This window comes from Triticum dicoccoides, chromosome 6B (genome assembly GCF_002162155.2).
Source record: "Triticum dicoccoides isolate Atlit2015 ecotype Zavitan chromosome 6B, WEW_v2.0, whole genome shotgun sequence".
NCBI lineage: Eukaryota > Viridiplantae > Streptophyta > Magnoliopsida > Poales > Poaceae > Triticum > Triticum dicoccoides.
In genome coordinates, this window is record NC_041391.1 from 14781678 (window position 1) to 14806770 (window position 25093).

Here is a 25093-nt window from a genome sequence, read left to right on the forward strand (position 1 = left end):
TATCTGTTTGCATGGTGCTGGAGGATCTGACACTATATGCTCCAGTTTTTCTTTTCCTTTTGCGGGAAAATATACTCCAGTTTGTCATATAGAGGATTTTATGAAATTGCTAAATTCTAACCATATATAAGATTCGAGATGTTGCATTGTAAGACATGTTGATTTCCTTTGTTCAGCAATTAGTCCATCTATACTTGAATCAATATATAATAGATACAGATTAATTGGGCACCATGAAAAGAGGTTTCTGAATTCCAACCCAATGATATTAGTTTTGCATTGCACAATCCACATATTCGCAGTTAAAAATATAAATCTACATTTTGTTTAGCAATTTCTTGGTCAAATTAAATGTTAGATGTACTTTTTATATTTTGGACCCTTTAGCTGGCTACCAGTCTCTGGGAGGAGCCTCCCATCTATACCTGGCCATCTGTTGGTCCGGGCTTCGGGCTGGGCCTACTAAAGCCCAATGCAAAAACTTAGGCCCAAGCCTGGCCTGGCCCAGCTGTCGGGCCTAAAAATTGGGCCTGAGCCTGGCCAATCATGCGAAACGCCCACCGGGCCTTGGGTTGGGCCTCTTCGTTAACGTGCGAATACGACGGGCCCGGGCCTAGCCCGACCCAGTCATCGGGCTTGAAATCTAGTCCCGAGCCCGGCCTGTGAACAACGTTGGGCCGGGCCGGGTTGGGCTTTTTCAGGCCGGGCTTCCCATGGCCAAGTCTACTCCCATTGAACGCATTCGTTTGCCAGTGAAGGTCCTCCCGGCAAACGTTTCCCTCGTTCGCCAGTGGGAGGGCCATGGCGACCCAACAATTGGCCCATGAAATAGATTTTTTTTTTCAGAAAATGTCATAAAGAAAAATTAGAAAAATGAAAAAATGCCACAAATGGTGCCATGTTCCTACTCATCACCCAAACTTCTTGTTTGTAAAAAAATGTGGCACAAAAATGCTACCTTTCAGCATTAAAAATGCCATCATCTTAAATAATTAAATCCTACAAATAATAATAAAATGGCATGCAATTATAAAAAAAAATGACATGCTCTTAGTAATATATGCCATGTCATTAAAAATGAAAGGGCCGTCCTCTCAGTATTGAAAATGTCATCCTATTATAAAAAATGTCATGCTCTTATTAATAAAAAATGCCATGCCATTACAAATTAAAAACGTCATCTTCTCACTATTAAAAATGCCATTGTCTTAATGACAAAAGGTGGCATCATCATAATAATAAAAATGTCATCCTACTATTAAGAAAATACCATGCTCTTATTAGTAAAACTGCGATTTTGTTAAAAACAAAACTGCCGTTGTCTCAGTAATATAAATGCCACCCTCTTATAATAAAACTGCCCTGTGATAAAGTAAAAAAAATCAGTATTTTTGGGGTGAATTAAAAAAACCTTAAAAAAATGACATGGTGTACATAAATTTATAAATATAAATTTTAACACAAATGTTCACAAGCCCGGTCTTCAGCCTAGTGCCATGCTGGACGCGCCCATGTTACATTTTTTTTGGCAAAAGAAAAGAAAACAAGAGTTCGCTAGCAATTGCCGGACAGCGAACGCCTGCAGCCATCCGACGTGGCGTTGCAGCGGTGTTGAGATGCGTGCGACGGTGGAAGTGTGTTCGCCAGGGTCGCGCTCCTGGTGAACGTTTGCTATTTACTACCTCCCTATATTTTTGGGTAGGTATTTTTATTCTCCCTAAAACTGATGCCATCTCGTCGGTGTACCTAGGAAGGAACACATTTGGAAGTTTCAAATCAATTTGAATTTTTTCACAAGAATGTCTGCATTCTCATGAGAATGGCGTTTTCGAGGCCAGGCTCCATGGAGCCTTTTATTTGTGCAAAATTCAAATTCAAACTTTTATGTTCCAAAAAATTCTGAAAAAAAATATGTGTGTATGCAAGGATGTAACCCACACGTGTGTTAAAATTCATGATGAAATACCTTGAGTTGCGACCCGTATAAAAAAGACAAATTCATGGCCCGGGAGGATGAATAGTGTCATGTGTTAAACAACCTCGGATTTTTTTTTACAGAACCCTCATTTCAACGTATTTTGCCCTGAAAATTTACACACATGTGTGTTATGCCTTCATGTATATATCTTTTTTTTTTCAGAACTTTTTAAAACGTAAAAATATGAATTTTGATGAAACTTGAATTTTGAATTTGGAGGCCTCATTGGAGCTCGGTCACCAAAAGGGATTTCGGCATTCTCACTACGTACCTGTAAAATATTATAAAGTAACAATCTCTATTTTGTTTATCTGTGCAGCACACAAGTAAGAATATTTATTAATGAAAATTTGCAGGTAATAATGTACATCTAGATGTGCATTTGAGATACATATATTTTTCCAAACTTTTCCAGAACTTCGAAATTTCAATGTATTGAAATTTGCAGGCAAGGTCCATGTCAAACCCCCGCGTGCGCTTTTGCCCCACTTGGGTACCCCAACTCTCTCGCCGCCAATGATACGCGCAAATCCAGACACGTTCCACGACGACGAAGAATCAAGAACTCAATGGCCGCCGGCGACCTCCTCGGGGCCGCGCCGTCTGGCGGAAGCCGGGAGGCGGTGCAGGCGTACAGCCCCGAGGACGGCAGAGCCGAGCTTATGTGCCCCAGAGGGTTTGGGGACCTTGCCTGTTGCACCAAGTACTACTGGAATAAACGAGTATGTAAATTACCCGGGCAGAATCATGGACTGAAAGAGGTTCAGTGATAGATACTACTCCTCTGTCTCGTAATAGTGTCAAAAAACGTCTTATATTATGGGACGGAGGGAGTACTTTTTTAGCAGAAAGGAAACCAAAAAACAACATCATCAGGCAAGAAAAATCGTTGCGCTGTGCTAGGCAGGCACATTATATTGCGGCTGAGAAAACAAGGAAAAAAACTCTACAAGTGGATTGTTCAGTTTTGAGATCAGTTGAGAACTGAAAGTATCAGCCGACACGCCATTCAAATATACGTACAAGAGAAATGAAGGATTAAAGTGATTCAAAGTTGTAGAGCATGAATTCTTTCACAACATTTAATCTCTTCAAACAAGGACCGCAATAGCCGGCGAACGTTCGCTGAGAGAGATGACATTTGCGAACGTTTTTTGCTGTCAGCTTCTCAGATTCACATGACATTTTCTTTAGAACAACATGACATTTTCTCCTGCGAAGACATTTTTCTTCTAAAAACTGCCACCATTTGATCTCGCCTCACAACTAAAACTGTCAATTCGTTTGCCAACCCCCTCCCGGGGAATGTTCGCCAGATAACATTTCCGTCAAACAAAGATACTGCAGAAAGCAGGAGGATTTTCATAGCACACTCTTGCTTCATGTAAATCTGAAATTAGTTGACGCTTGTCCTCTGCAAGCAGCCATTCTTAGACTCATGTTATGCTTTAATGGCAGCTCTCAAAATTTTGCTCCCTCAGAAGACATTTTCACCACTTGAGCATGCGGGTTGTCCAGCAGGATATTATGGTGATTCATATGTACTTTGTAGGCAGATTCAATGGAGAAGATACCATTTGGGGGTCAGGGAAAATCTTCAATACTGAATCTGCGCAACTCAATTAGGCCAATCGCAGAGCGTTATTTCCTTATCTGTACAATACAAAATTGTATTAGATGTCAGTTTTGACTGTCACTAAAGAACAGTGAAATCAAACAAAACAGCCAGCTTCTCATATCCATTCATGCAAGAACATCTGAAACCAAACCATGAACAACAACAGCTTTGCGGCATAAGGACCTATGACAACAATTATAATCACCTAAAACAGATGTCCCTAGATGGTATCTGGCTGTCACAAACATGCACAAAATGGCCAATTATTTATATTCTCGCCTATAAAAATGCAGTCTGTAATACTCTTCAGCTGTAAGATCCCTACTGGTGATGCGCATTCTGTTTTGAAACTGGGGTTTCCTCTGTTTTTTAGGGGCAGGCAGCCCAACCTTGCTCATTAAACGGTAATACAGAACCAGAGTTTGCAACCAATGGCAGAAGAGTGCAGTATGGCACTGGAGCCATCCAAAACCTAACCAGTAACCAAACTATGCAAGATAAAGCACCTGGAGGCACATGGATAGTTTCCATCAAGTCTCTCTTGTGACAAATGAGATAGTGACAAACAACGTAGGTGCTTCACGGTACTTAAACTGCCAATGGATGGCTGACTGAATGTACATCTGAAACAAAAATAAATAAACTGATACAAAGATAAATGGCACTATTATACACACATATTTCGCAAATATGTGAGCAGCGTGGTCTCTACATTCTATTTTATTTGGACACAAATCGATCAGCATATAAGGCTTACTATAAGGCAAGCTGCTTATAAATCTAAGTGTCCAATGGAAGCTATAACAAAAGGAGCATCCCTATTTTGCACCTTCCCTTGACAAATGTGATACCACAGCTACACATCTGGTTAGACCAAATGGTATTTTTATGTTAGATTTGCCTATTTAAATAAACATAGAACAATTTTTATTAATGCATTTAAAAAAATCAATACCCTGTTGTTGGTTCATGTAAATCTGAATCTAGTCGGCACTTCTCCTTTGCAAGCAGCTGCATAGTCTTCAACAAGGTGTGGTGCAGCTTCCTTGTAAGGGCATATGAACTTCTTCAAGAATACGATCTTGGTGGCACTGACAAATGCATAGTAGGACGTGTCACTCTTGAGCAATCTGTTTTCCTTAAGAAACTTCATAACATAGTACCGGGGCCTGAGCCGGCCCTCCAAGCTATAACTGAGCAACCAACGGCGGAGACAGCAGGGGACCAGCTAGGGCCAAGGCCCGGGCCAACATGTCAAAAAAAAAATTTAGAGCAGCGATTTTTTATTTCAGAAGTTGTGTGTTATGCTGTTCTGGGCCTTGTGGCCCTCCCTAACCGATGAGCAACAACAAACTTGGCACAATGAATCCTGTACAAGGCTTGACTTTTCTCTAGTGCTATTCTATCCCAAAAGCTAATCCCAAACACAAAGAGGCAAAGCCACCGCCGGCTCCCAGCCACACGTGATTCCTCTTCCCACCTTTCCCTTTCTTTGGTCCCCTGTGGTCCAACCTTTGCTCTGCTCATCCATGGAGACAAACCACTAGCCCCCAAATCTCCTAAATCTTTCTAGTTGCTCTCTCCTGAGCTGCTGCAGCGCCGCCGGCCGGCTGGACGGCCAACGACTCATCTTTCTTCAAGCCGCTGCAAGCACACAAGAGGAGGTATATATTCTTGATTTGAGATCCCTCTTTCTCTGTCTCTCAGATCTGAAATTTGTTCTATAATTTTTGTTTGGCTTTTCAATTCTCTAAATTGGATAGTCTTATAGTGGTCTGTGTTCAATTTTTCTAGGGTAATCAGTTGTCTCCATGGCCAAAAATAAAAGAAAGCTTGCAACACTGCATTCCTTTTTTGAGAAGAAAAGAAGAACTGATGTTCCAGAACAGATTAATTTGGTTGATGCCCCTCCCTTGGTAGATGAAGAAGAACAAGTGGATGAACAAGAACAAATAGAAGAAACTCCAATATCAACAACACCACCTCAGGTTATGAGAGGGAGGGGCAATGATGATTCTGCTATTTTGGTGGTAGAAAGAGAACCAGGTCTGCGGTGCCAAACTCCAATATCAACAACACATCGCCTACAATTCAAAAAGAACTTCTAGGTATCATTGCTTCTAAGGTGCAAAGTGAAATCCGTAAAGAAATGATGAGTTGCAAGCAAATCAAGTTGCTAAAATGGAGCATTTGATTGAGCTCGGTGAGCTTGAAACTGGAAGTGGGGCTAATCAAGTCGGAACTTTACAACGGCCTTGTGATACTAGGTGGAGTTCACACTATGCTTCTGTTTGCAGCCTTGTGAAATTGTACAAACCAACATTTTTGGTGCTTAAAAGCATTGCAACTGCTAAAGGATCTGGTACTTCACCTTCCGCACGAGCAAAGGCTTCTGGTGCTGTTAAGTTGATGATGTATTTTGACTTCATATTTATTCTGCATGTCATGAAAGAACTTATGGGAATCACGGACATGCTATGCAAAAAGTTGCAACAAAAGTCTCAAGATATTGTGAATGCCATGGATGATGTTAAGACTACCAAAATGTTGATCCAGGAGCTAAGAGATAATGGTTGGAACAAGCTTAAAGCTGACGTGCTTTCATTCTGTACCAAACATGGAGTTCAAACACCACATTTCAGTGAGTTATATGTGGATTTCATTAATTCTCGTGCGGAGGATGAGACTACAGTTGAGCACCATTATCGCTGTGACATTTTCATGGTTGCTGTTGATCAGCAAGCACAAGAGCTGAATTGTAGATTCAACAAACAAGCTACAGAGCTTCTCATCCTGTGTACTTCCTTGGACCCAAAAGATTCATTCCGTTCATTTAACATTGATAATATATGTTCTCTGGCTTCAAAGTTCTATCCTGCTGATTTTAAAGAACAAGAAATGAATAATCTAAGATGTCAGTTACGACATTACGAGAATGTTGTACCCACAAGCCCAAAGTTTCAGAATTTGACAACTATATCAGAACTTTGTCAACGACTTGCATCTAGTGGAAAATCAGATGAATATTACTTGATTGACAGGTATCTAATGTTCTCTGTTCCTGTATTGGTTGATTTATTCATTGCTAAAAGTTCTAACTACTTCTTAATGTACAGACTCATTCGGCTTGTTCTTACTTTACCGGTTTCAACGGCAACTACAGAACGTGCATTTTCTGCCATGAAACTTGTGAAGACAAGGCTTCGGAATAAAATGGAAGATGGATTTCTAAGGGACTGCTTGCTAATTTATATTGAAAAGGAGATTGCTGTTGGAATATCAACAGATGCAATTATAGATGAGTTCGATGAACCACCACGTCGAGTGCCATTTAGTTGAAGGCTTGGAGCAAGTTAGTTTCTCTATCTTCTATTATCTAGATTTTTCTTTTGTGTGATGTACCATTGAAAAATTGCATATCCTTTTGTATCAACGGTGAATGGTGGTGTAATCAATGAAAAATATTATGCCATTACATCTGCTTCACTGTTTTTTTGTTTAAAAATTTGTACGAAAGTGTTGCTGCCTTCAGTCGGCCCGTGTTATACATTTTTCCTGGCTCCGCCACTGTGAGCAACGATGGGTGGCGAGCAATGTATGCCGGCTCCAACCCCACCTCAGAGATAAGGAACTCGGACCTACGGTGCAGCATGTCCTTTGACGACATCAGCACAAATGGACCCTTTGACACAGCAATGCCAACCTCGGCATCGGACCACCTAAACGTCTTCTTCAAGTATTCCATTTTGGCAGCAATCTTCTCCTCACTGACGAATGCAACAGACCGCAGAGCTAGCCTGCACATCCCAGAGCCCTGAGGCACACCTAAAGCTTGAGCAGAGGCAACCATCGCCCGGATTTGCTCCACGTTGGCGGTGAGCATCCTTGGCATAGAGATGGCAAGCTTGCCAATATCGCAAGCACCTAGCGTGCACTCCTGCAGTAATCCGACATTCCGCTTGACCACCCTCTCGAGGTTGTGCGAGAGGAGATGTTGGTTACACTTTAATGCCCGAAGGAATTCCTCGAAGGAGCCCAAGAGGCGCAGGTAGTAGTGCACCTTGGAGACGACGGGTTTGCTGCGGAAGTGGTCGTTGGCGGCGAGCGGGACGAGTCGCGTGATCTCAGAACGCGACAGTCCAAGGCCGGCGAGCCCTTCGATGATTGGGGACAGGGTTCTCTCCACGCCGGCGCAGAGGAACTTGGGGTCTCTCGCGACGACGGTGGCGACGTCCGTGGTCGAGAGGCCAAGGTCGGCGAGGAAGGCGAGGACGGCGTCTGGCTTGGATGGGGATTTGAGGTGGGAGAGCTTGGCGGAGGCCTTGAGGGCCTGCGCTCGGGTGAGACCGCAGGTATCGACCAGGTACTCCTCGACGGCGAATCCGGTGGGTGGGGAAACGGCGGGCGCGGCGGTGGTGGCAGAGAGGAGACAGCGGAAGGTGGAGCCGTGAGAGGTGGTGGGAGAGGAGAGCAGGTGCGCGAGGACGCAGCTCCGGAGGCGGAGCATGGCGGAGGCGACGGCGTGGCGGCGCCGGCGGCGAGGGGATTGGGGAACCAGCGCCGGCGGCGAGAGAGAAAGTTTCGGCCTTTGTCACTCCTCGATGCGCGCTCGAAGAAGTGGGCCTTTGAGCCTTATCAATCCTCCGAGAAGCCCAACTCTTGTGAGCCAAGCCCAGCTTTCATCCACTATGCAAGTATGGAAGTCCCGTTTATGTCAGAAAAAAATACATTTGCCTCAAACAAATATGGAAGTCCCATTTGTGTCAGAAAAAAATACATTTGCTAAAAAAATGTATTGACTTCTCAAAAGAAAAAGTATTGACTTCTGAAAAAAAGTATTGAAGCCCCATTTTGAAAGTGACTTTAATATTCAGATAAACCACCGAGGAGTGCACCAAAAAAAGCCTCCTTTTTTTACAAATGGTAATTTAATCACTAGTTTTAGCAAACTTGACCTGTCATTTTTTTTTCTTGTGAGGGTTAAAAATTGACATGTCCTCCAACATACACCTATCTAGAAGAACAAACTATGTCTGTTTCAATTGTCGGACTAGTTGTCATCGTCAAAACTTAACAACACATTTTTTTTTTGGCAATTATAGGATGGGCTATATAGGGATTAGATATTGACCATTTCATTTTAGTCCCCAAGCCTATGTTTGGTATCTAATAGGAGTTATGTGTGGGAATTTGAGACAGAAATCCTGGACGCGACCTGCCAGCACACCGTCTTACACAAAGACGGCGACCAGGAAGACGCCCGTTTCTACAGGCTGACCATGTACTTGTGCAGGCGCGAGCTGGAGGTGTCGTCGTGCGTGTGCGCCCGCCGCAACACGTTCACCATCAGGTGCACCCTCGAGAAGAAGCAGCAGGCGACAAAGCGGTCGCGCCTGCTCGGAATCTTGTTCAAACCCAACGTGGTTCAGGAGCCGCTGCAGGCCGCCATGGACGGGGTGCTAAACCCTGACCGTCCGCAGCTTCTCCGAGCTCAATGCGACGCTACATGCCGAAGGGGAGGGCATCTACTCCAGGCACTTCGCCCTAGGGGGGAGCAAATGGTACCTCAATTTCTGCCCCAAATACCACGGACAGTCCTTCTTGTGCCTCGGCCACGACCGCATGGGCAAGGGCGAGATGCCGATGACAGTGGAGTTCAGCTTCGACCTCAAAGGGGTGGTGAACCACCAGTCCCAGAAGATGATGCACACGTTCAACCGTGACAACGACGACTTCTTCTACGATCTAGAGCAAATTAGAAGAATGTCGCCCATGCAGGACGACCGCCTCGTTGTTCGGTGCTGCCTCATCATTGTCACGCCGGAGGAGACTCCGATCGCCATCCCAACGTGCAACACCGAATCAATGCTGACTCCCCTGCTCAGCTCCATGCATGGCTAGCTAGTAGTTGTAAAGCATGAATTCTTTCACAACATTTAATCTCTTCAAACAAGATGCACAATAGCTGGCGAACATTCGCTGGAAGGAAACGACATTTGCGAGCATTTTTGATGGCAGCTTCTTCAGATTCGCATGATATTTTCTTCTAAAAACTGTCACTGTTTGATCTTGGGACACAACTAAAACTGTCAGTTTGTTTGCCACTCCTCTCCCAAGGAACGTTCGTGAGATAACATTTCTAACAAACAAAGATACTGCAGAAGGAGGATTTTCAGCTCACATAAACTAGAGCAAGCAATCAACAAACTAGATCAAAACTCCATCTCAGATTGATCAACGAATTGTGGCAGTCGACAAGTACAAAGTTAATTGTTTCCAAAAAGAGGGTCCAGAATTAGCATTCAGAGGAAACTTTATGTGCTAGGAGATAAGAAATGTAAGCCTCCTCCAAACCCAACTTGGAGATGAAAAAGACTAACTTGCGCTGAAGTGATTCCTTTGACTTCATCAGCTAAATCAATCCTAGACACAACAACACTCATCCTCGGTATCAGTCAACATGAGTCTTCTTCAGGTATTCCATTTTGACAGCAATATTTTTCTCGCCAAGGAATGTGACAATGTGCAGGATTTGCCTGAACATCCCGTACTCACGGGGCGCACCTATGCCATCGGCGCAAGCAAACACCCCCTAGAATGCATTTTAATGCGATGCAGAATGGCCCATTCTCACTCACTTAATTCCAAGTGTTAAACAACATGAGGATGAACAAGTTCATTACAATGCCATGGTTTCTTCTCTACTAAATGATGATTGATAACATTAACATATCAGGATTGATGAATCAAACTAAGTTTCATCAAGCGTTAGCAAGGACCATACTTGAGAAAAATGTAAGGAAGAAAAATCCATGGACCGGCAGAATTGTCCCCACATCGTAGGAACCACGAGATCACCCCTCATCTAACAGAGTGGACAACTAACATCCAGTTAGGCAAAGAACACCATAACAAGAATTACCATTCAAAGGAAATTTTCTGATGACATGGACATGACAGTGCCCATGATTCTAGTTACTCGTTTCATCAAGCATTAGTAACGACCATACCAGTGTCTAACAGACCAGACAATCAACATCCAGTTCGATAAAGTACACCGAAATGAGAATTACCAGCTTATTAGTGAATGAAAACTTTGTCGCACCATACACATTTTACTCGATTTCCATAGTGTAAGAACATGTGGTGCCCCCATGTTTGGTTTTGGTAATTGATGATAATCTCTATGGACTAATGGTTTTCTTGAGTTATATTTGAAGGATTTGTCCATAGGTTTTTCTTGAAGTCCATGTGCTGGTTTCAAGGAGTTTATGAGTTGACCAATGTGCTATTAAGGAATTATCCAAAGATTGGTCATGTGAGTGTTGAGCTTATTGCAAGCATGTCTTGAAGAAGAAGATTGTGTGAGCATTCATGTTTACCTTCAAGACATCATCCAAATAAGAGAGTTGGAAAGATTCAAGGTTGATCAAGACTAAGTCAAGAGTGAATCAAGTTGATCAACTCACAAAGCGTAGAAGATGTACCGAGAGGGATCAAGTGATCCCATGGTATGGTAAGCATTGTCCATTGCACTTTGTGTACTAACCCATGGTCTATGTGAGAGTTCTATGTGGGGTTAGGTACGTGTCCATGGGCTTGCGTCAAGAGGAAGATATCATACAACCCATGGAAAGGATGACATCAAGTGGTGATCGTCATCATGATTGCCGTGTGCAAGTTCAAGTGGAGCATCACGAAGAGATCAAGTGCTTGAATCTTGCCATCCTTTATGGTGTCAATGGTCTTGTGAAGATGTGCCGAAGAGAGGCTCACCCATAGTGGACTATGGGGGAGCAATCATCTAGTCTTCATCGAGCCAACGCAATCAAGAAAGGTCGTCCAACTTGAGGGAGTCAAGATCGTCATCATCTAGCTCAAGTGGACCATGTTCAAGGCAAAGGTTTGCCCTTGATAGGTTTTCTCTTTTACCGGTCTCATGGTGGTAGTTGGGAGACCGGGTTATAGGATTGATTGCCATACTATCAAGGGGGGCTCTCGATGACTAGCTTGGTCGTATCATTCGTAGAGAGCTCAAACCATTGCATCCTTGCATCTTCTTTCCTGGTTCTTGCTTGGTTCTCTTTGTGTGTCTTAGAGCTTATGGTCATCTTGATGACAAGTTTGAGTTCATCAAAAATGGAGTTCGCATGCGTCTTCGATGATGTTTTTGGTGTTGGAGGTTTTACCGGTCTTATCCGAGGAAGGGTTCTCACCTTTTTCTTATGAGCCTTTTCTAATTTTCTTCTTATTGATATTTCTTTCAAGATTGTGTTAGCCCTTGTTGCTAGCTTTCCAACAAACTCGGTTTCATCGAATTCGGAGCTCGTATGCGAAAGTTGTGGCTGTTTTGATATTACCTGTTTTACATAGAGAGGTTGTACCGCCCCATAGAGAGGTTGTACCAGTTGACCGGTACAACCGGTGTTTGGAGCGGTTGTACCACTCCAGAATTAGTCCGAAGGTTGTACCGGCCATGTACCGCTCCACCACCGGACTAGTTTCTGTTGTGGTGCGGTTGTTGGGTGGTTGTGGGCCGGTTGTACCGCTTATTGCCTGTTACCGGTTGTACCGGTGCTCATAGCGGTTGTACCGCTCCTATGTTATTCTGCACATAACGGGCCGATTCGTGGGGACCTATTTAAGGGGTCTTCTTCCTCAATGGTTTCCTAACTCTTGAGCTCGTTTTTGCCCCCATTGTTGACCTTTGAGCTTGCTAACTCTCAATCCCTCCATGGATTCTTGCTAGTTTTTGAGGGAAAAGAGAGAGGAGATCTAGATCCACACTTCCACCAATCACTTTCTCCTCTATGTGAGGGGAACCCCTTGGATCTAGATCTTGGAGTTCTTTGTGTTCTCCTTCTTGTTCTTCCTCTCACTTTCCTCCCTAGCATTAGTTGCTTTGGTGGGATTTGAGAGAGAAGGACTTGGGCACTCTGTGTACCCTTGCCATTGCATTTGTGCATCGGTTTGAGTTCTCCATGGTGATACGTGATACATCTCCAACGTATCTATAATTTTTGATTGCTCCATGCTACTTTATCTATTGTTTTGGATTATAATGGGCTTTATTTTCCACTTTTATATTATTTTTGGGACTGACCTATTAACCAGAGGCCCAGCCCAGAATTGCTGTTTTTTTTGCCTATTTCAGTGTTTCGAAGAAACGGAATATCAAACGGAGTCCAAACGGAATGAAACCTTCGGAAACGTGATCTTCTCACCGAACGTGATCCAGGAGACTTGGACCCTACTCCAAGAAGTGCCAAAGGCGGTCACGAGGGTGGGGGGCGCGCCCTCCCCCTGGGTGCGCCCCCTGCCTCGTGGGCCCCCTGACGCTCCACCGACGTACTCCTTCCTCCTATATATACCTACGTACCCCCAACAGATCGGGGACGGAGCCAAAAACCTAATTCCACCGCCGCAACTTTCTGTATCCGCGAGATCCCATCTTGGGGCCTATTCCGGAGCTCCGTCGGAGGGGGCATCTACCACGGAGGGCTTCTACATCATCACCATAGCCCCTCCGATGAAGTGTGAGTAGTTTACTTCAGACCTTGGGGTCCATAGTTAGTAGCTAGATGGCTTCTTCTCTCTTTTTGGATCTCAATACAATGTTCTCCCCCCCTCTCTCGTGGAGATCTATTCGATGTAATCTTCTTTTTGAGGTGTGTTTGTTGAGACCGATGAATTGTGGGTTTATGATCCAGCTTATCTATGGAAAATATTTGATTCTTCTCTGAATTCTTTTATGTATGATTGAGTTATCTTTGCAAGTCTCTTCGAATTATCCGTTTGGTTTGGCCAACTAGATTGGTAGTTCTTGCAATGGGAGAAGTGCTTAGCTTTGGGTTCAATCTTGCGGTGACCTTACCCAGTGACAGAAAGGGTTGCAAGGCACGTATTGTATTGTTGCCATCGAGGATAACAAGATGGGGTATTTATCATATTGCATGAATTTATTCCTCTACATCATGTCATCTTGCTTAAGGCCTTACTCTGTTTTTTACTTAATACTCTAGATGCATGCTGGATAGCGGTCGATGAGTGGAGTAATAGTAGTAGATGCAGAATCGTTTCGGTCTACTTGTCACGGACGTGATGCCTATATACATGATCATTGCATGGATAACCTCATAACTATGCTCAATTATGTCAATTGCTCAACAGTAATTTGTTCACCCACCGTAGAATACTTATGCTCTTGAGAGAAGCCACTAGTGAAACCTATGGCCCCCGGGTCTATTCTCATCATATCAATCTCCATCACTTTATTTACTTGCTTTTGCTTTTGCTTTTTACTTTGCATCTTTATACCAAAAATACCAAAAATATTATCTCTATCAGATCTCACCCTCGTAAGCGACCGTGAAGGGATTGACAACCCCTAAGCGTTGGTTGCGAGTAGCTATCATTTTGTGCAGGTATGAGGGACTTGCGCGTGGTATCCTACTGGATTGATACCTTGGTTCTTAAAAACTGAGAGAAATACTTACGCTACTGTGCTGCATCATCCTCTCCTCTTCGGGGAAATCCAACGCAAGCTCGAGACGTAGCAATACGTGGAAGTTACAAGTTGATAAGCTTATTACTCTTGGGTGCTTGGTACCCTTGAGCTTGTTCCTCTTGGGTGCTTGGGCACCCTAGACGGTTGGTGGTGCTTGGAGCTCAATTATTGTGGTGTAAAGCTCCAGGAAAGCGTCGAGGTCTCCAATTAGGTTGTGGAGATTGCCCCGAGCAATTTGACGGGTACCGGTGACCGCCCCCAAGGGTTGCCAAAGTGTACGGGTTCGCTGACCGCCCCCAAGGGTCGCCATTTGTACGGGTTCGGTGACCGCCCTCAAGGGTCCCTTAGTGGAATCACGACATCTTGCATTGTGCGAGGGCGTGAGGAGATTACGGTGGCCCTAGTGTCTTATTGGGGAGCATTGTGCCTCCACACCGCTCCAAACGGAGATTAGCATCCGCAAGGGTGTGAACTTCGGGATACATCGTCGTATCCGCGTGCCTCGGTTATCTCTTACCCGAGCCCTTTACTTATGCACTTTACTTTGTGATAGCCAAATTGTTCTTTGTCATATATCTTGCTATCGCATAGTTACTTATCTTGCTTAGCATAAGTTGTTGGTGCACATAGGTGAGCCTAGTTGTTTTAGGTTTTGTGCTTGACAAATTAATCGCTAGGTTTATTCCGCATTTGTTCAAGCCTAAACCGTAAATATTTTAAAGCGCCTATTCACCCCCCCCCTCTAGGCGACATCCACGATCTTTCAATTGGTATCAAAGCCTCGTGTCTCTTTGTTAGGCTTAACCGCCAAGAGGGTAAAGATGTCGACTAGGGGATTAGGATTCTCTGGCACTCTTAGTTTCGATGGCACAAATTTTGATGTTTGGGTAATTCGCATGCTTAATCTCTTTAGGGTCATGGACCCAAATTTAGAGCGAATTGTAGATATGGGTTTTTCTCCTCCAAAGGATCCCCAAAGATTATCTTTAGAGGATGAGAAAAACTCTTATCTCAATGCTCAAGCTTCTAATGTGCTTTTCGATGCTTTGAGTAATGTAGTTATATTTGAACTCATGCCGTTCCAGGATGCTCATGAGTTGTGGACGAAGCTTCAAGATAAATATGGTGTGTCCAAGATTTGTGGGTATGATTGTTCTCCCTCCTCCTCCGGCCGTGTTGCCTTCTCAACTTCTTATACTTCACCTACATGTGGATTGCCACAAGGTAATGCTAGGGTGAGTAGTGGTGGTCATTGTAATGATGATAGTGTGCTTATTCTTGGTGATTCTTCATCACTATCTTATTGCAATTGTACTTCTTTGGACTTTAACACTTCGAGCACCTTACATGTTTCACTTGCTCGTGTTGGTAGTCCTTGCATATCATGTAGAAATTGCTTGCTCAAATCTCATGATGATATGCTTGCTATGTCTTGTTGCCATGATAAAAATGTATCTATTTCCTCGAGTTGTTGTGCTAACAATGTAGAGGAAACTCAACACTCCATGGAACAAGATGTGGTCTTGAATGGTGCTTCAAGGGATCCTACATCATCATCTATTGCATTTTGCCTTATGGCCAAGGCCTCAAAGGTATCTCCCACTTTGAATCCTAGTATATCTTGTGATGATATTGATGATGGCAAGAATGATGATGATGTCGATTATGATGAAGAGAATGATGATGTTGCCTCCTTAAAAATTAAGCGGGAAATGATTTTTAAAGCTCTTCTTAAGAATAAAATTGCTTGTTCCAACTTCATGGAAATCATGTCGATTGCTATTGAGAGCAAGAAATATATTGATGAGTTGGAATCTCATCTTGAGGAGCATGAGGTCACCATTGATAAAATGGAAGGTCATGGGCGTGATTACGCTAATGAGATTGCGGACCTCTCTCAAGCTCTTGAACTTGAAAAAACCACCAAGGAATCTCTTGAGGAGACTTTTGCTCTAGAATTATCTAGAGTGAAGGAATCTAATGATAGAGCTCTTGAGGTGGTCAATGTTTTTGAAACTAAAAATGCTAAGCTTGAAGTTTCTCATGCTAGACTCCTTGAGGATTTTGAGCACCTCGAAAATGGCTCAAGGGTCATCAACGGTGAGCTCATCAAACTCACCGAGTCTCATGCTCAACTTGAAGCTTCTTATTTAAAAGAGATTTCCAAGTTGCCTTCTCCTCTTGTTGTTAATGATGATGCTTGTGCTACTAACTCTAGTTCTTGTGAAGCATCCATTTTGAAGGAGAATGTTGAGCTATGGGCTCAACTTGAGGTGCTATCTAGTAATTATGGGAAATTGGAAGAAAGTCATGAAAAGCTCTCAAGCTCTCATGATGATCTTCTAGTATCCCATAGTGTGCTAAAGATAGCTCATGAGGCAATGATTGTTAAGGTAACATCTAGCGAGCCTCATGTGGATATTAGCACTACTTCTAGTCAAAATAGTATATTGACATGTGCTAGTCCTTGTAATTCATCTACTCACAATGTTGGTACATCTTGTGATGAATTTCTTTCCTTGCCTTGTTGCTCTAACGATGAAGCTTATACTTCCTCTAGTACTTGTGTTGAGACTAACCAGGTAGAGGAAATCAAAGAGCTCAAGGCCCAAGTCACTTCTTTGAAGAAAGACTTGGAAAAGAATCATCAAGGGAAATCCACACTCAACAATATCTTGAGTGTGCAAAAATCCCCCAATGACAAAGGTGGACTTGGATTCAACTCCAATAAGAAGAAGAAGTCCAAGATGAACAAAAGGAAGGGCCAAGAACAAGTCAAGAATTCGGCCAAGATTGTTTGCTTCAAGTGCAAAGTAGAAGGGCATCATGTTAGATCTTGCCCATTGAAGAAGAAGGCCATTAGTGTCAAGCAACAAGGGAAGAGGGCACAAGTTCAATCTCATGCTCAACCTCAAGTTGAATAAAGGCCTCTTCCCGAGAAGACTCAAGTTAATGCTTCTCTTGTTGAGAAATCAAGTGAGAAGAAAGTGAAGAGTAGACGTTGCTACTTATGTCGTGAGAAAGGCCACATCGCTTCTTCACGCACTAGTGCTAACTTATCCAACCCAATTACTATTGATGATATCTATTCTCTTGGGAAGGATAAGGTCGGCAATGTGTTTGCCAAGTTTGTTGGTACTCAAAGTGGTGTCAAGAAAAGAACCATTTGGGTAACCAAGCCTATTGTGACTAACCTCTTAGGACCCAACTTGGTTGGGGACCAACAAGCTCAAACTTGATCAATAGGTGTTTTTGGAGGGCACTGGGGACTTGGCTACATTATGAAGAATTAAGGGGACTTCATCATTCTTTTTGTCTCAAGCCAAGTCAATTGGATTATCAAGTTTCTATCTTATATCCAATGTGCCTCCTTGCGGTAACTTGTACTTAAATTGTTTACTTTGAAAGTTACTTGCCCCCTTGCATGTTTTGGTTTTGTTCCATGCATGTGTTTGTATATGTTGCGCTTCCAACTTGCTTATCTTGAGCAATCAAGTATGTGTGTGTTGGTTTGCAGATCATGTACGTGTGCGTCGTGCGTTGAGCCTTTTGCTTCTTGTTTGTATCCTAGTTGGCTCTTGTGAGAGATCAATGGAACATCCCATGTTGGGGGAGTGATGTGCTTTGTGCACCTCACAATTCTATAAATGTGTGTACATGAGGAATACCATCTAGTATTGATATTACAAGATTATCTAGTCGCTAGGTGATATATCTCTCATGAGAAATTCAAATTCTAAAAATTCCATTGATTATCTCGTGTTGGATCCTCTTATTGCCTCTTGTTAAGTTCTTATTGGTATCACATTATGGGGGAGTAATACGCTATGTGCATATTACAAGCCTAGAAAATGTGTACATTTGAGATAGTGTCTCCTAGAATTGATATTGTAAATTATATTGTTCCTAGGTGAGATGTTAGCTCTACAAGTGGCAATTTGCTTGTGTTTGTTGTGAAGATGATGTTGGATGTCCTTGTTATCTACCACCGGGATTTATTTTCAAATACTTCTTGTCTTTGACAATTGGTAGTCACTTATGTGTGGTAGAATTTGTTGATCATCTTTACTTTGGCTTTTGTCTTTATTTGCCTTTTCTCTTGCCAAGGTTTGTGTCAACTCCGGTTGTCTTCCCTACCACTTGTGGATCTTGTTTATTTCTTGTTCTTGTCTAGTGTTTTCTAGATATAGTGAAAGTGGTGATCCCACCTTGTGCATTTTGTATTCAAATGCAAATCCTATATAATGCACAACTCGTGGGGGAGCTATCCTATTTTCTTTAGAACACTCCTCTTAGGATCCTTATCAAGTGTGTTTTGGTGGAAGGCAAGCCATTTCTTTTTGGTACTTTGTGCCATCATGAAACTTTGTTGAGAGCTTGGTTTGTTTGGAACCATCCTCTCTTTGGGAGTTTGACATCTTTAATTTAGTGTGTATCAATGGATATCTCACTCCTTGATGTATCTTTAATGATATGTTCCAAGTGATGATTTATCTATTTGGTATCCTTTTCTCTTGGTATTTCGTTTTGTTTTGGTTTCAGTTTTTGAAAGCCTTGAGCATGCATATTTACTTCATGTATGTTATTTGGCATGATTTCTTTCTTTGACTCAATATATAGGGGAAACTCCACCTAGTCTCAATTTGGATGAGATGTGCATGAAATTCATTTTCATATCTATATGCACATATTTATGTGGAGTTTGTCCTATGTATTGGAGTTTCTAACTATTTGGTCCCGATGAGTTTGGGTACCATTTAGTTTGTGTTGTTCTACTAGGAACATTTTGAGATGCATTGGATGCTCGGCTCACTCACAAGGAAGGTGTCGTCACCATGTGCATATTGGAGTCAAGCTAGGATGATCAATGAACTACTATCTACCTTCAATTGGTATCTACTACATCCTTCCAATGATATCTCGGTAACAAGTATCTATTCATGCTTTCCTCTCTTGCATTCAACCTTGTGTAGGTTGCATCTTGGCATGATATTCATTTCATATCTTGTGATACTTGTTTCCTTTCACAAAGCATCTCAACGATGATCTCATGTTGCTAGTTGTGATTTCTTTGATGGTTGTGTGGTAGGAATTCATCTATATCCAATAAGACCATATCTAGCCATGTGCTATGCTTCCAAGCAAATATCTTATTGGTATATCTATGACTTCCTTTTGGATACCTTGTTCCTTCGTGTTGTAACTATTTCGGGTGTACATCCTTCTTTGTAGACATATATCATCATGATTTCGTCTACCTAGAACCTTATACACTTGAGACAAATTACATCTCTAGATGATATCCTTTCTTTCACGTCCACCTTGTCTTTCTTTTGTTATTTCTTTGGTGGCTCCGTGAAAGATTTTGCCTTGAGTGCGTGTCCTCTATCGTTGCATCTTGTTGCACTTTTGTGTGGTGAAGATTATTTTCCTCTTGCTTATCTTTACGAGGCTTTTGCCATCTTAATTGGCATCCCTCGTCTTGATGAGGCTTTCATTTTCTATCTTCGCCATGGGTTGTCATAAGCATAGGTTCTTTATATGCTTATTAGTAAGCTTGTGAACCCATTTGCCTGTTGTATGTGGGAATGATAGGCCTTGTACCGTGTGCCTCATTCTTTCAAGACTATGTTGATGTGTAATGCTCATCCTTATTTTTAGTCTTCTCAAGTGCTTCGCCATGACTCACACACATCATTTTGGTTGAGCCTACTCTTAAGTTGCCCCGTTTATATGTTGCTCAACCATGTGCTTGTTGCAAGCGCTAGGCTTTGTTTCCTATTTGCTCACTTGCACTGGGTGTGAGTTTCTATTGATCTTGGGGGAGCTATGATCCTACTTTGTGCACTTTGTATTCAAATACAAAAACTCTTATGTGTGCACAATCATGGGGAGCTTCTCTAGTTTCTTTAGAACACTCCCTTGCTCATATCATAATATCCTTTTCATGTGGCTCGTAGGATCATTGGTCTAGTTGGTTCAATTGATATCCGTTGATTGCTTGCTTCAATTGGTATCCTCTGATTGCTTGTGTCTCTCTTTGTTATGTCTTTGTGGCATATCTTTCTTTTGCAATCTTTGGGCCTCAATATAGTTTGTCTTCCTCCAAGTACTGACAGTTGGATATGTGTATTGCATTCCACTCTCTTGTTGAGAAATACACAATTTCTGGAGGACCACAATTTATATTGGCCTTCTAAGCTTTTCGCCTATTTTGGCAATCGATGCCAATGGGGGAGAAGTTTCAGAGAGTTTTGTGGAGAAGTCGTATGAGTTTTCTCCTTGCTTTGGTTTTGGTTCCTAAGCTTTTGCATCTCATTCTCATGCATCATTGGTTAATGCATTGCATGGTGATGCATAATTCCTTGTATAAACTCTCTTGAGTGATTGTCATCAATTACCAAAATGGGGGAGATTGTAAGAACATGCGGTGCCCCCATGTTTGGTTTTGGTAATTGATGACAATCTCTATGGACTAATGGTTTTCTTGAGTTATATTTGAAGGATTTATCCATAGGTTTTTCTTGAAGTCCACGTGTTGGTTTCAAGGAGTTTATGAGTTGACCAATGTGCTATTAAGGAATTATCCAAAGATTGGTCATGTGAGTGTTGAGCTTGTTGCAAGCATGTCTTGAAGAAGAATATTGTGTGATCATTCATGTTTACCTTGAAGACATCATCCAAATGAAGAGAGTTGGAAAGATTCAAGGTTGATCAAGACTAAGTTAAGAGTGAATCAAGTTGATCAACTCACAAAGCGTAGAAGATGTACCGAGAGGGATCAAGTGATCCCATGGTATGGTAAGCATTTTCCATTGCACTTTGTGTACTAACCCATGGTCTATGTGAGAGTTCTATGTGGGGTTAGGTACGTGTCCATGGGCTTGCGTCAAGAGGAAGATATCATACAACCCATGGAAAGGATGACATCAGTGGTGATCGTCGTCATGATTGCCGTGTGCAAGTTCAAGTGGAGCATCACGAAGAGATCAAGTGCTTCAATCTTGCCATCCTTTGTGGTGTCAATGGTCTTGTGAAGATGTGCTGAAGAGAGGCTCACCCATAGTGGACTATGGGGAGCAATCATCTAGTCTTCATCGAGCCAACGCAATCAAGAAAGGTGGTCCAACTTGAGGGAGTCAAGATCGTCATCATCTAGCTCAAGTGGACCATGTGCAAGGCAAAGGTTTGCCCTTGATAGGTTTTCTCTTTTACCGGTCTCATGGTGGTAGTTGGGAGACCGGGTTATAGGATCGATTGCCGTACTATCAAGGGGGGGCTCTCGATGAGTAGCTTGGTTGTATCATTCGTAGAGAGCTCAAACCATTGCATCCTTGCCTCTTCTTTCCTGGTTCTTGCTTGGTTCTCTTTGTGTGTCTTATAGCTTATGGTCATCTTGATGACAAGCTTGAGTTCATCGAAAACGGAGTTCGCATGCGTCTTCTATGATGTTTTCGATGTTGGAGGTTTTACCGGTCTTATCCGAGGAAGGGTTCACACCTTTTTCTTACGAGCCTTTTCTAATTTGCTTCTTATTGATATTTATTTCAAGATTGTGTTAGCCCTTGTTGCTAGCTTTCCAACAAACTTGGTTCATCGAATTCGGAGCTCGTATGCGAAAGTTGTGGCTGTTTTGATATTGCTTGTTTTACATAGAGAGGTTGTACCGGTTGACCGGTACAACCGGTGTTTGGAGCGGTTGTACCACTCCAAAATTGGTCCGGAGGTTGTACCGGCCATGTACCGCTCCACCACTGGACTAGTTTCTGTTGTGGTGCGCTTGTTGGGCGGTTGTGGGCCGGTTGTACCGCTTATTGCCTGTTACCGGTTGTACCGATGCTCATAGCGGTTGTACCGCTCCTATGTTATTTTGCAGATAACGGTAGATTCGTGGGGACCTATTTAAGGGGGTCTTCTTCCCCAATGGTTCCCTAACTCTTGAGCTCGTTTTTGCCCCCATTGTTGACCTTCTTTGAGCTTGCTAACTCACAATCCATCCATGGATTCTTGCTAGTTTTTGAGGGAAAAGAGAGAGGAGATCTAGATCCACACTTCCACCAATCACTTTCTCCTCTATGTGAGGGGAACCCCTTGGATCTAGATCTTGGAGTTCTTTGTGTTCTCCTTCTTGTTCTTCCTCTCACTTTCCTCCCTAGCATTAGTTGCTTTGATGGGATTTGAGAGAGAAGGACTTGGGCACTCTGTGTGCCCTTGCCATTGCATTTGTGCATCGATTTGAGTTCTCCACGGTGATACGTGGAAGTTACAAGTTGAGAAGCTTATTACTCTTGGGTGCTTGGTACCCTTGAGCTTGTTCCTCTTGGGTGCTTGGGCGCCCTAGACGGTTGGTGGTGCTTGGAGCTCAATCATTATGGTGTAAAGCTCTAGGCAAGCGTTGGGGTCTCCAATTAGGTTGTGGAGATCGCCCCGAGCAATTTGACGGGTACCGGTGACCGCCCCCAAGGGTCGCCATTTGTACGAGTTCGGTGACCGCCCTCAAGGGTCCCTTAGTGGAATCACGGCATCTTGCATTGTGCGAGGGTGTGAGGAGATTACGGTGGCCCTAGTGCCTTCTTGGGGAGCATTGTGCCTCCACACCGCTCTAAACGGAGATTAGCATCCGCAAGGGTGTGAACTTCGGGATACATCGTCGTCTCCGCGTGCCTCGGTTATCTCTTACCCGAGCCCTTTACTTATGCACTTTACTTTGTGATAGCTATATTGTTCTTTGTCATATATCTTGCTATCGCATAGTTACTTATCTTGCTTAGCATAAGTTGTTGGTGCACATAGGTGAGCCTAGTTGTTTTAGATTTTGTGCTTGACAAATTAACCGCTAGGTTTATTCCGCATTTTTTCAAGCCTAAACCGTAATTATTTTAAAGCGCCTATTCACCCCCCTCTAGGCGACATCCACAATCTTTCACATAGCACAATCTTGGTTCATGTAAATCTGAAATTAGTTGACACTTGCCCTCTGCAAGCAGCTACATCGTCTAATTTTAGGAAGATTTCCACCCCCCCTAACTTGCGTCGATTCTCATCTTTACCCCTAATATAAAACAATGCTCAACGTGGCCCCTCTTCCATCACGTGCGCTTATGGAAATACCCTTCCGTCCTGTTTCCGGACGGTCAAACGGGTTTGGCCGTTAGATGGACGTTTTCTAGACATAGTTGCCCCTATGTGCACTGCCATTAACATGTCGGGCCTCCACTTGGAAAAAAAATCTCTTGAGCTAACCCATCTCTTTGTCAATTACATGACGGACCCACCTAGGGAAAAAATCCCCAACCCACTATTGCATGTGGGACCTACTCCCGATCCAGATCCACCTCCCACCCTCGATCCAGCCAGCCTTCCTTGCCTCCCATGATCCAGCCGACGGTGCTCCACCGCGACCTGCCGCCGCTAGCCACGCAGAGGAATATTGGATCCCTGACAACGAGGCTGGGAGAGCTTGGCAGAGGCCTTCAGTGCGTGGGCTTGGGTGAGGCCGCAGTTGTCGAGCAGGAACGCCTCAACCACGAATCCGGTGCTTGGGAAAACGGCGGACGGGTGACGGAGAGGGGATCCATGAGAGGTGGTGGGAGAGGATAAGAGGTGCGCACGGACGCAGCTCCGGAGGCGGAGCATGGCGAAGGTGAATGCGAGGCCGCTAACTGGTGCGAGTGAGGGAATAACGACGCACCAAAGAAAGAAGCCCAATTATTGAGAGAGGTGGGCCATCAAGCCACCTCACACCAATAAACTGCATCACCGAGATACACTATCACTCTCAATTTCGTGAAATCATGAACGGTTTTTGAAATCATGACCATTTTCTTAAACATGCACATATTTCAAATCGTGAATTTTTTCAAATTCCTGAACACTTTTACAATTTCGAACATTTTCTAAAATCATGATCATATTTTTATTTATAAACATTTTATACAATTTGCAAAAAAATTCTTAAATTGACAAACATTTCTAGAATCGATGAACATTTTAAAAAAATTGGTGGAACAAATTCTGGAATTCACGATTTTTTTATTAACAAATATTTTTTGAAATGTATGATCATTTTTTTACTCAGCGAACATTTTATGAATGAATAAAATATTTAGTAAGTCTCGAACAGTTTTTTGATTTTTATGTATGAATAAACTATTTTTTCATTCATGAACAGTTTTTGAATTTGTGAAATTTTGTTCAATTTCATTAATATTTTTTAATGCAATAACTTCTTTAAAACATGTGAGCATTTTCTTATTTCTAGAACGTTTATTTCCAAATTTTGAACATTTTTGAATAAGAAAACATTTTTTTTACAAAATCAAAAACATTTAGTGAATCCACAAAGATTTTATGATTTATTGAAAATCGTATTTAAAATAAATCGTATTTTTAAAAAATTGAAACTTTTTTTGAAGTCCCGAATTATTTAAAAAAACTTATATGAATAATAAAAGTAAAAACAAAAAGTATATTTAAAAAACAGGACGTTAGGACATGGGCTGGTCCAAATGGGCGCGTTGCGTCTTCTTCCTGCGCGCATAGCGCAATATAGGAGGTCCCTACTGCATGGCTGGCCCAGGCGGGGGATTTCTATGAAAGGTTTTTTATCACTTATAGGTGGCATTGTGGGTAACATTTTGCAACTTTAGGGACAATTTCGGTGACGTACTGCAAGAAGCAATAGCTCCTTTATTATTGGGTATAGATAGAGAGAGTAGACATTGAATATGTCGTCTTAGTCCCAAATCCTATCTTTTTTATTTGGCGCGCATCTTTGACGAGCTAGTAGTATTTGGATCCGTAGTAGTGAAAGAGGAGGGTGGTCTATGGTTTCCCCTAAATAGAATGGGGTGACTTGACTTTATAACCAGGGGATGTTAGGTGCGCTTTTGGGCTCAATTTAGGTGGACTATTCGGTTGAGAGGAGAGAGGGAAAAAGCCAGCCCATTAGCACAACTTTATTTTTTTTTGTACATTGATTATTATTTAG

General features: G+C 42.7%; 2 protein-coding genes across 2 annotated transcripts; one reads left to right on the forward strand and one right to left on the reverse strand.

The window, feature by feature from the left end:
• Nucleotides 1–6085: 6085 nt before the first annotated feature.
• On the forward strand, nt 6086–7025 carry LOC119322128. The gene is made up of 2 exons (XM_037595626.1): nt 6086–6637; nt 6713–7025. The coding sequence occupies exons 1-2, from the start codon at nt 6117–6119 to the stop codon at nt 6933–6935; spliced, it is 744 nt and encodes a 247-aa protein (XP_037451523.1). The 5' UTR covers nt 6086–6116; the 3' UTR covers nt 6936–7025.
• Nucleotides 7026–7068: 43 nt separating this feature from the next.
• Nucleotides 7069–8185, reverse strand: LOC119320551. Its single transcript, XM_037594606.1, has one exon. The coding sequence runs from the start codon at nt 8101–8103 to the stop codon at nt 7069–7071; it is 1035 nt and encodes a 344-aa protein (XP_037450503.1). The 5' UTR covers nt 8104–8185.
• Nucleotides 8186–25093: the final 16908 nt, after the last annotated feature.

Coding starts and splice junctions, on each gene's coding strand:
- LOC119322128 (XM_037595626.1), top strand. CDS start 6,117: ATGGATGATGTTAAGACTACCAAAATGTTGATCCAGGAGCTAAGAGAT. Junction 6,638..6,712: donor GAATATTACTTGATTGACAG/GTATCTAATGTT, acceptor CTTAATGTACAG/ACTCATTCGGCTTGTTCTTA.
- LOC119320551 (XM_037594606.1), bottom strand. CDS start 8,103: ATGCTCCGCCTCCGGAGCTGCGTCCTCGCGCACCTGCTCTCCTCTCCC.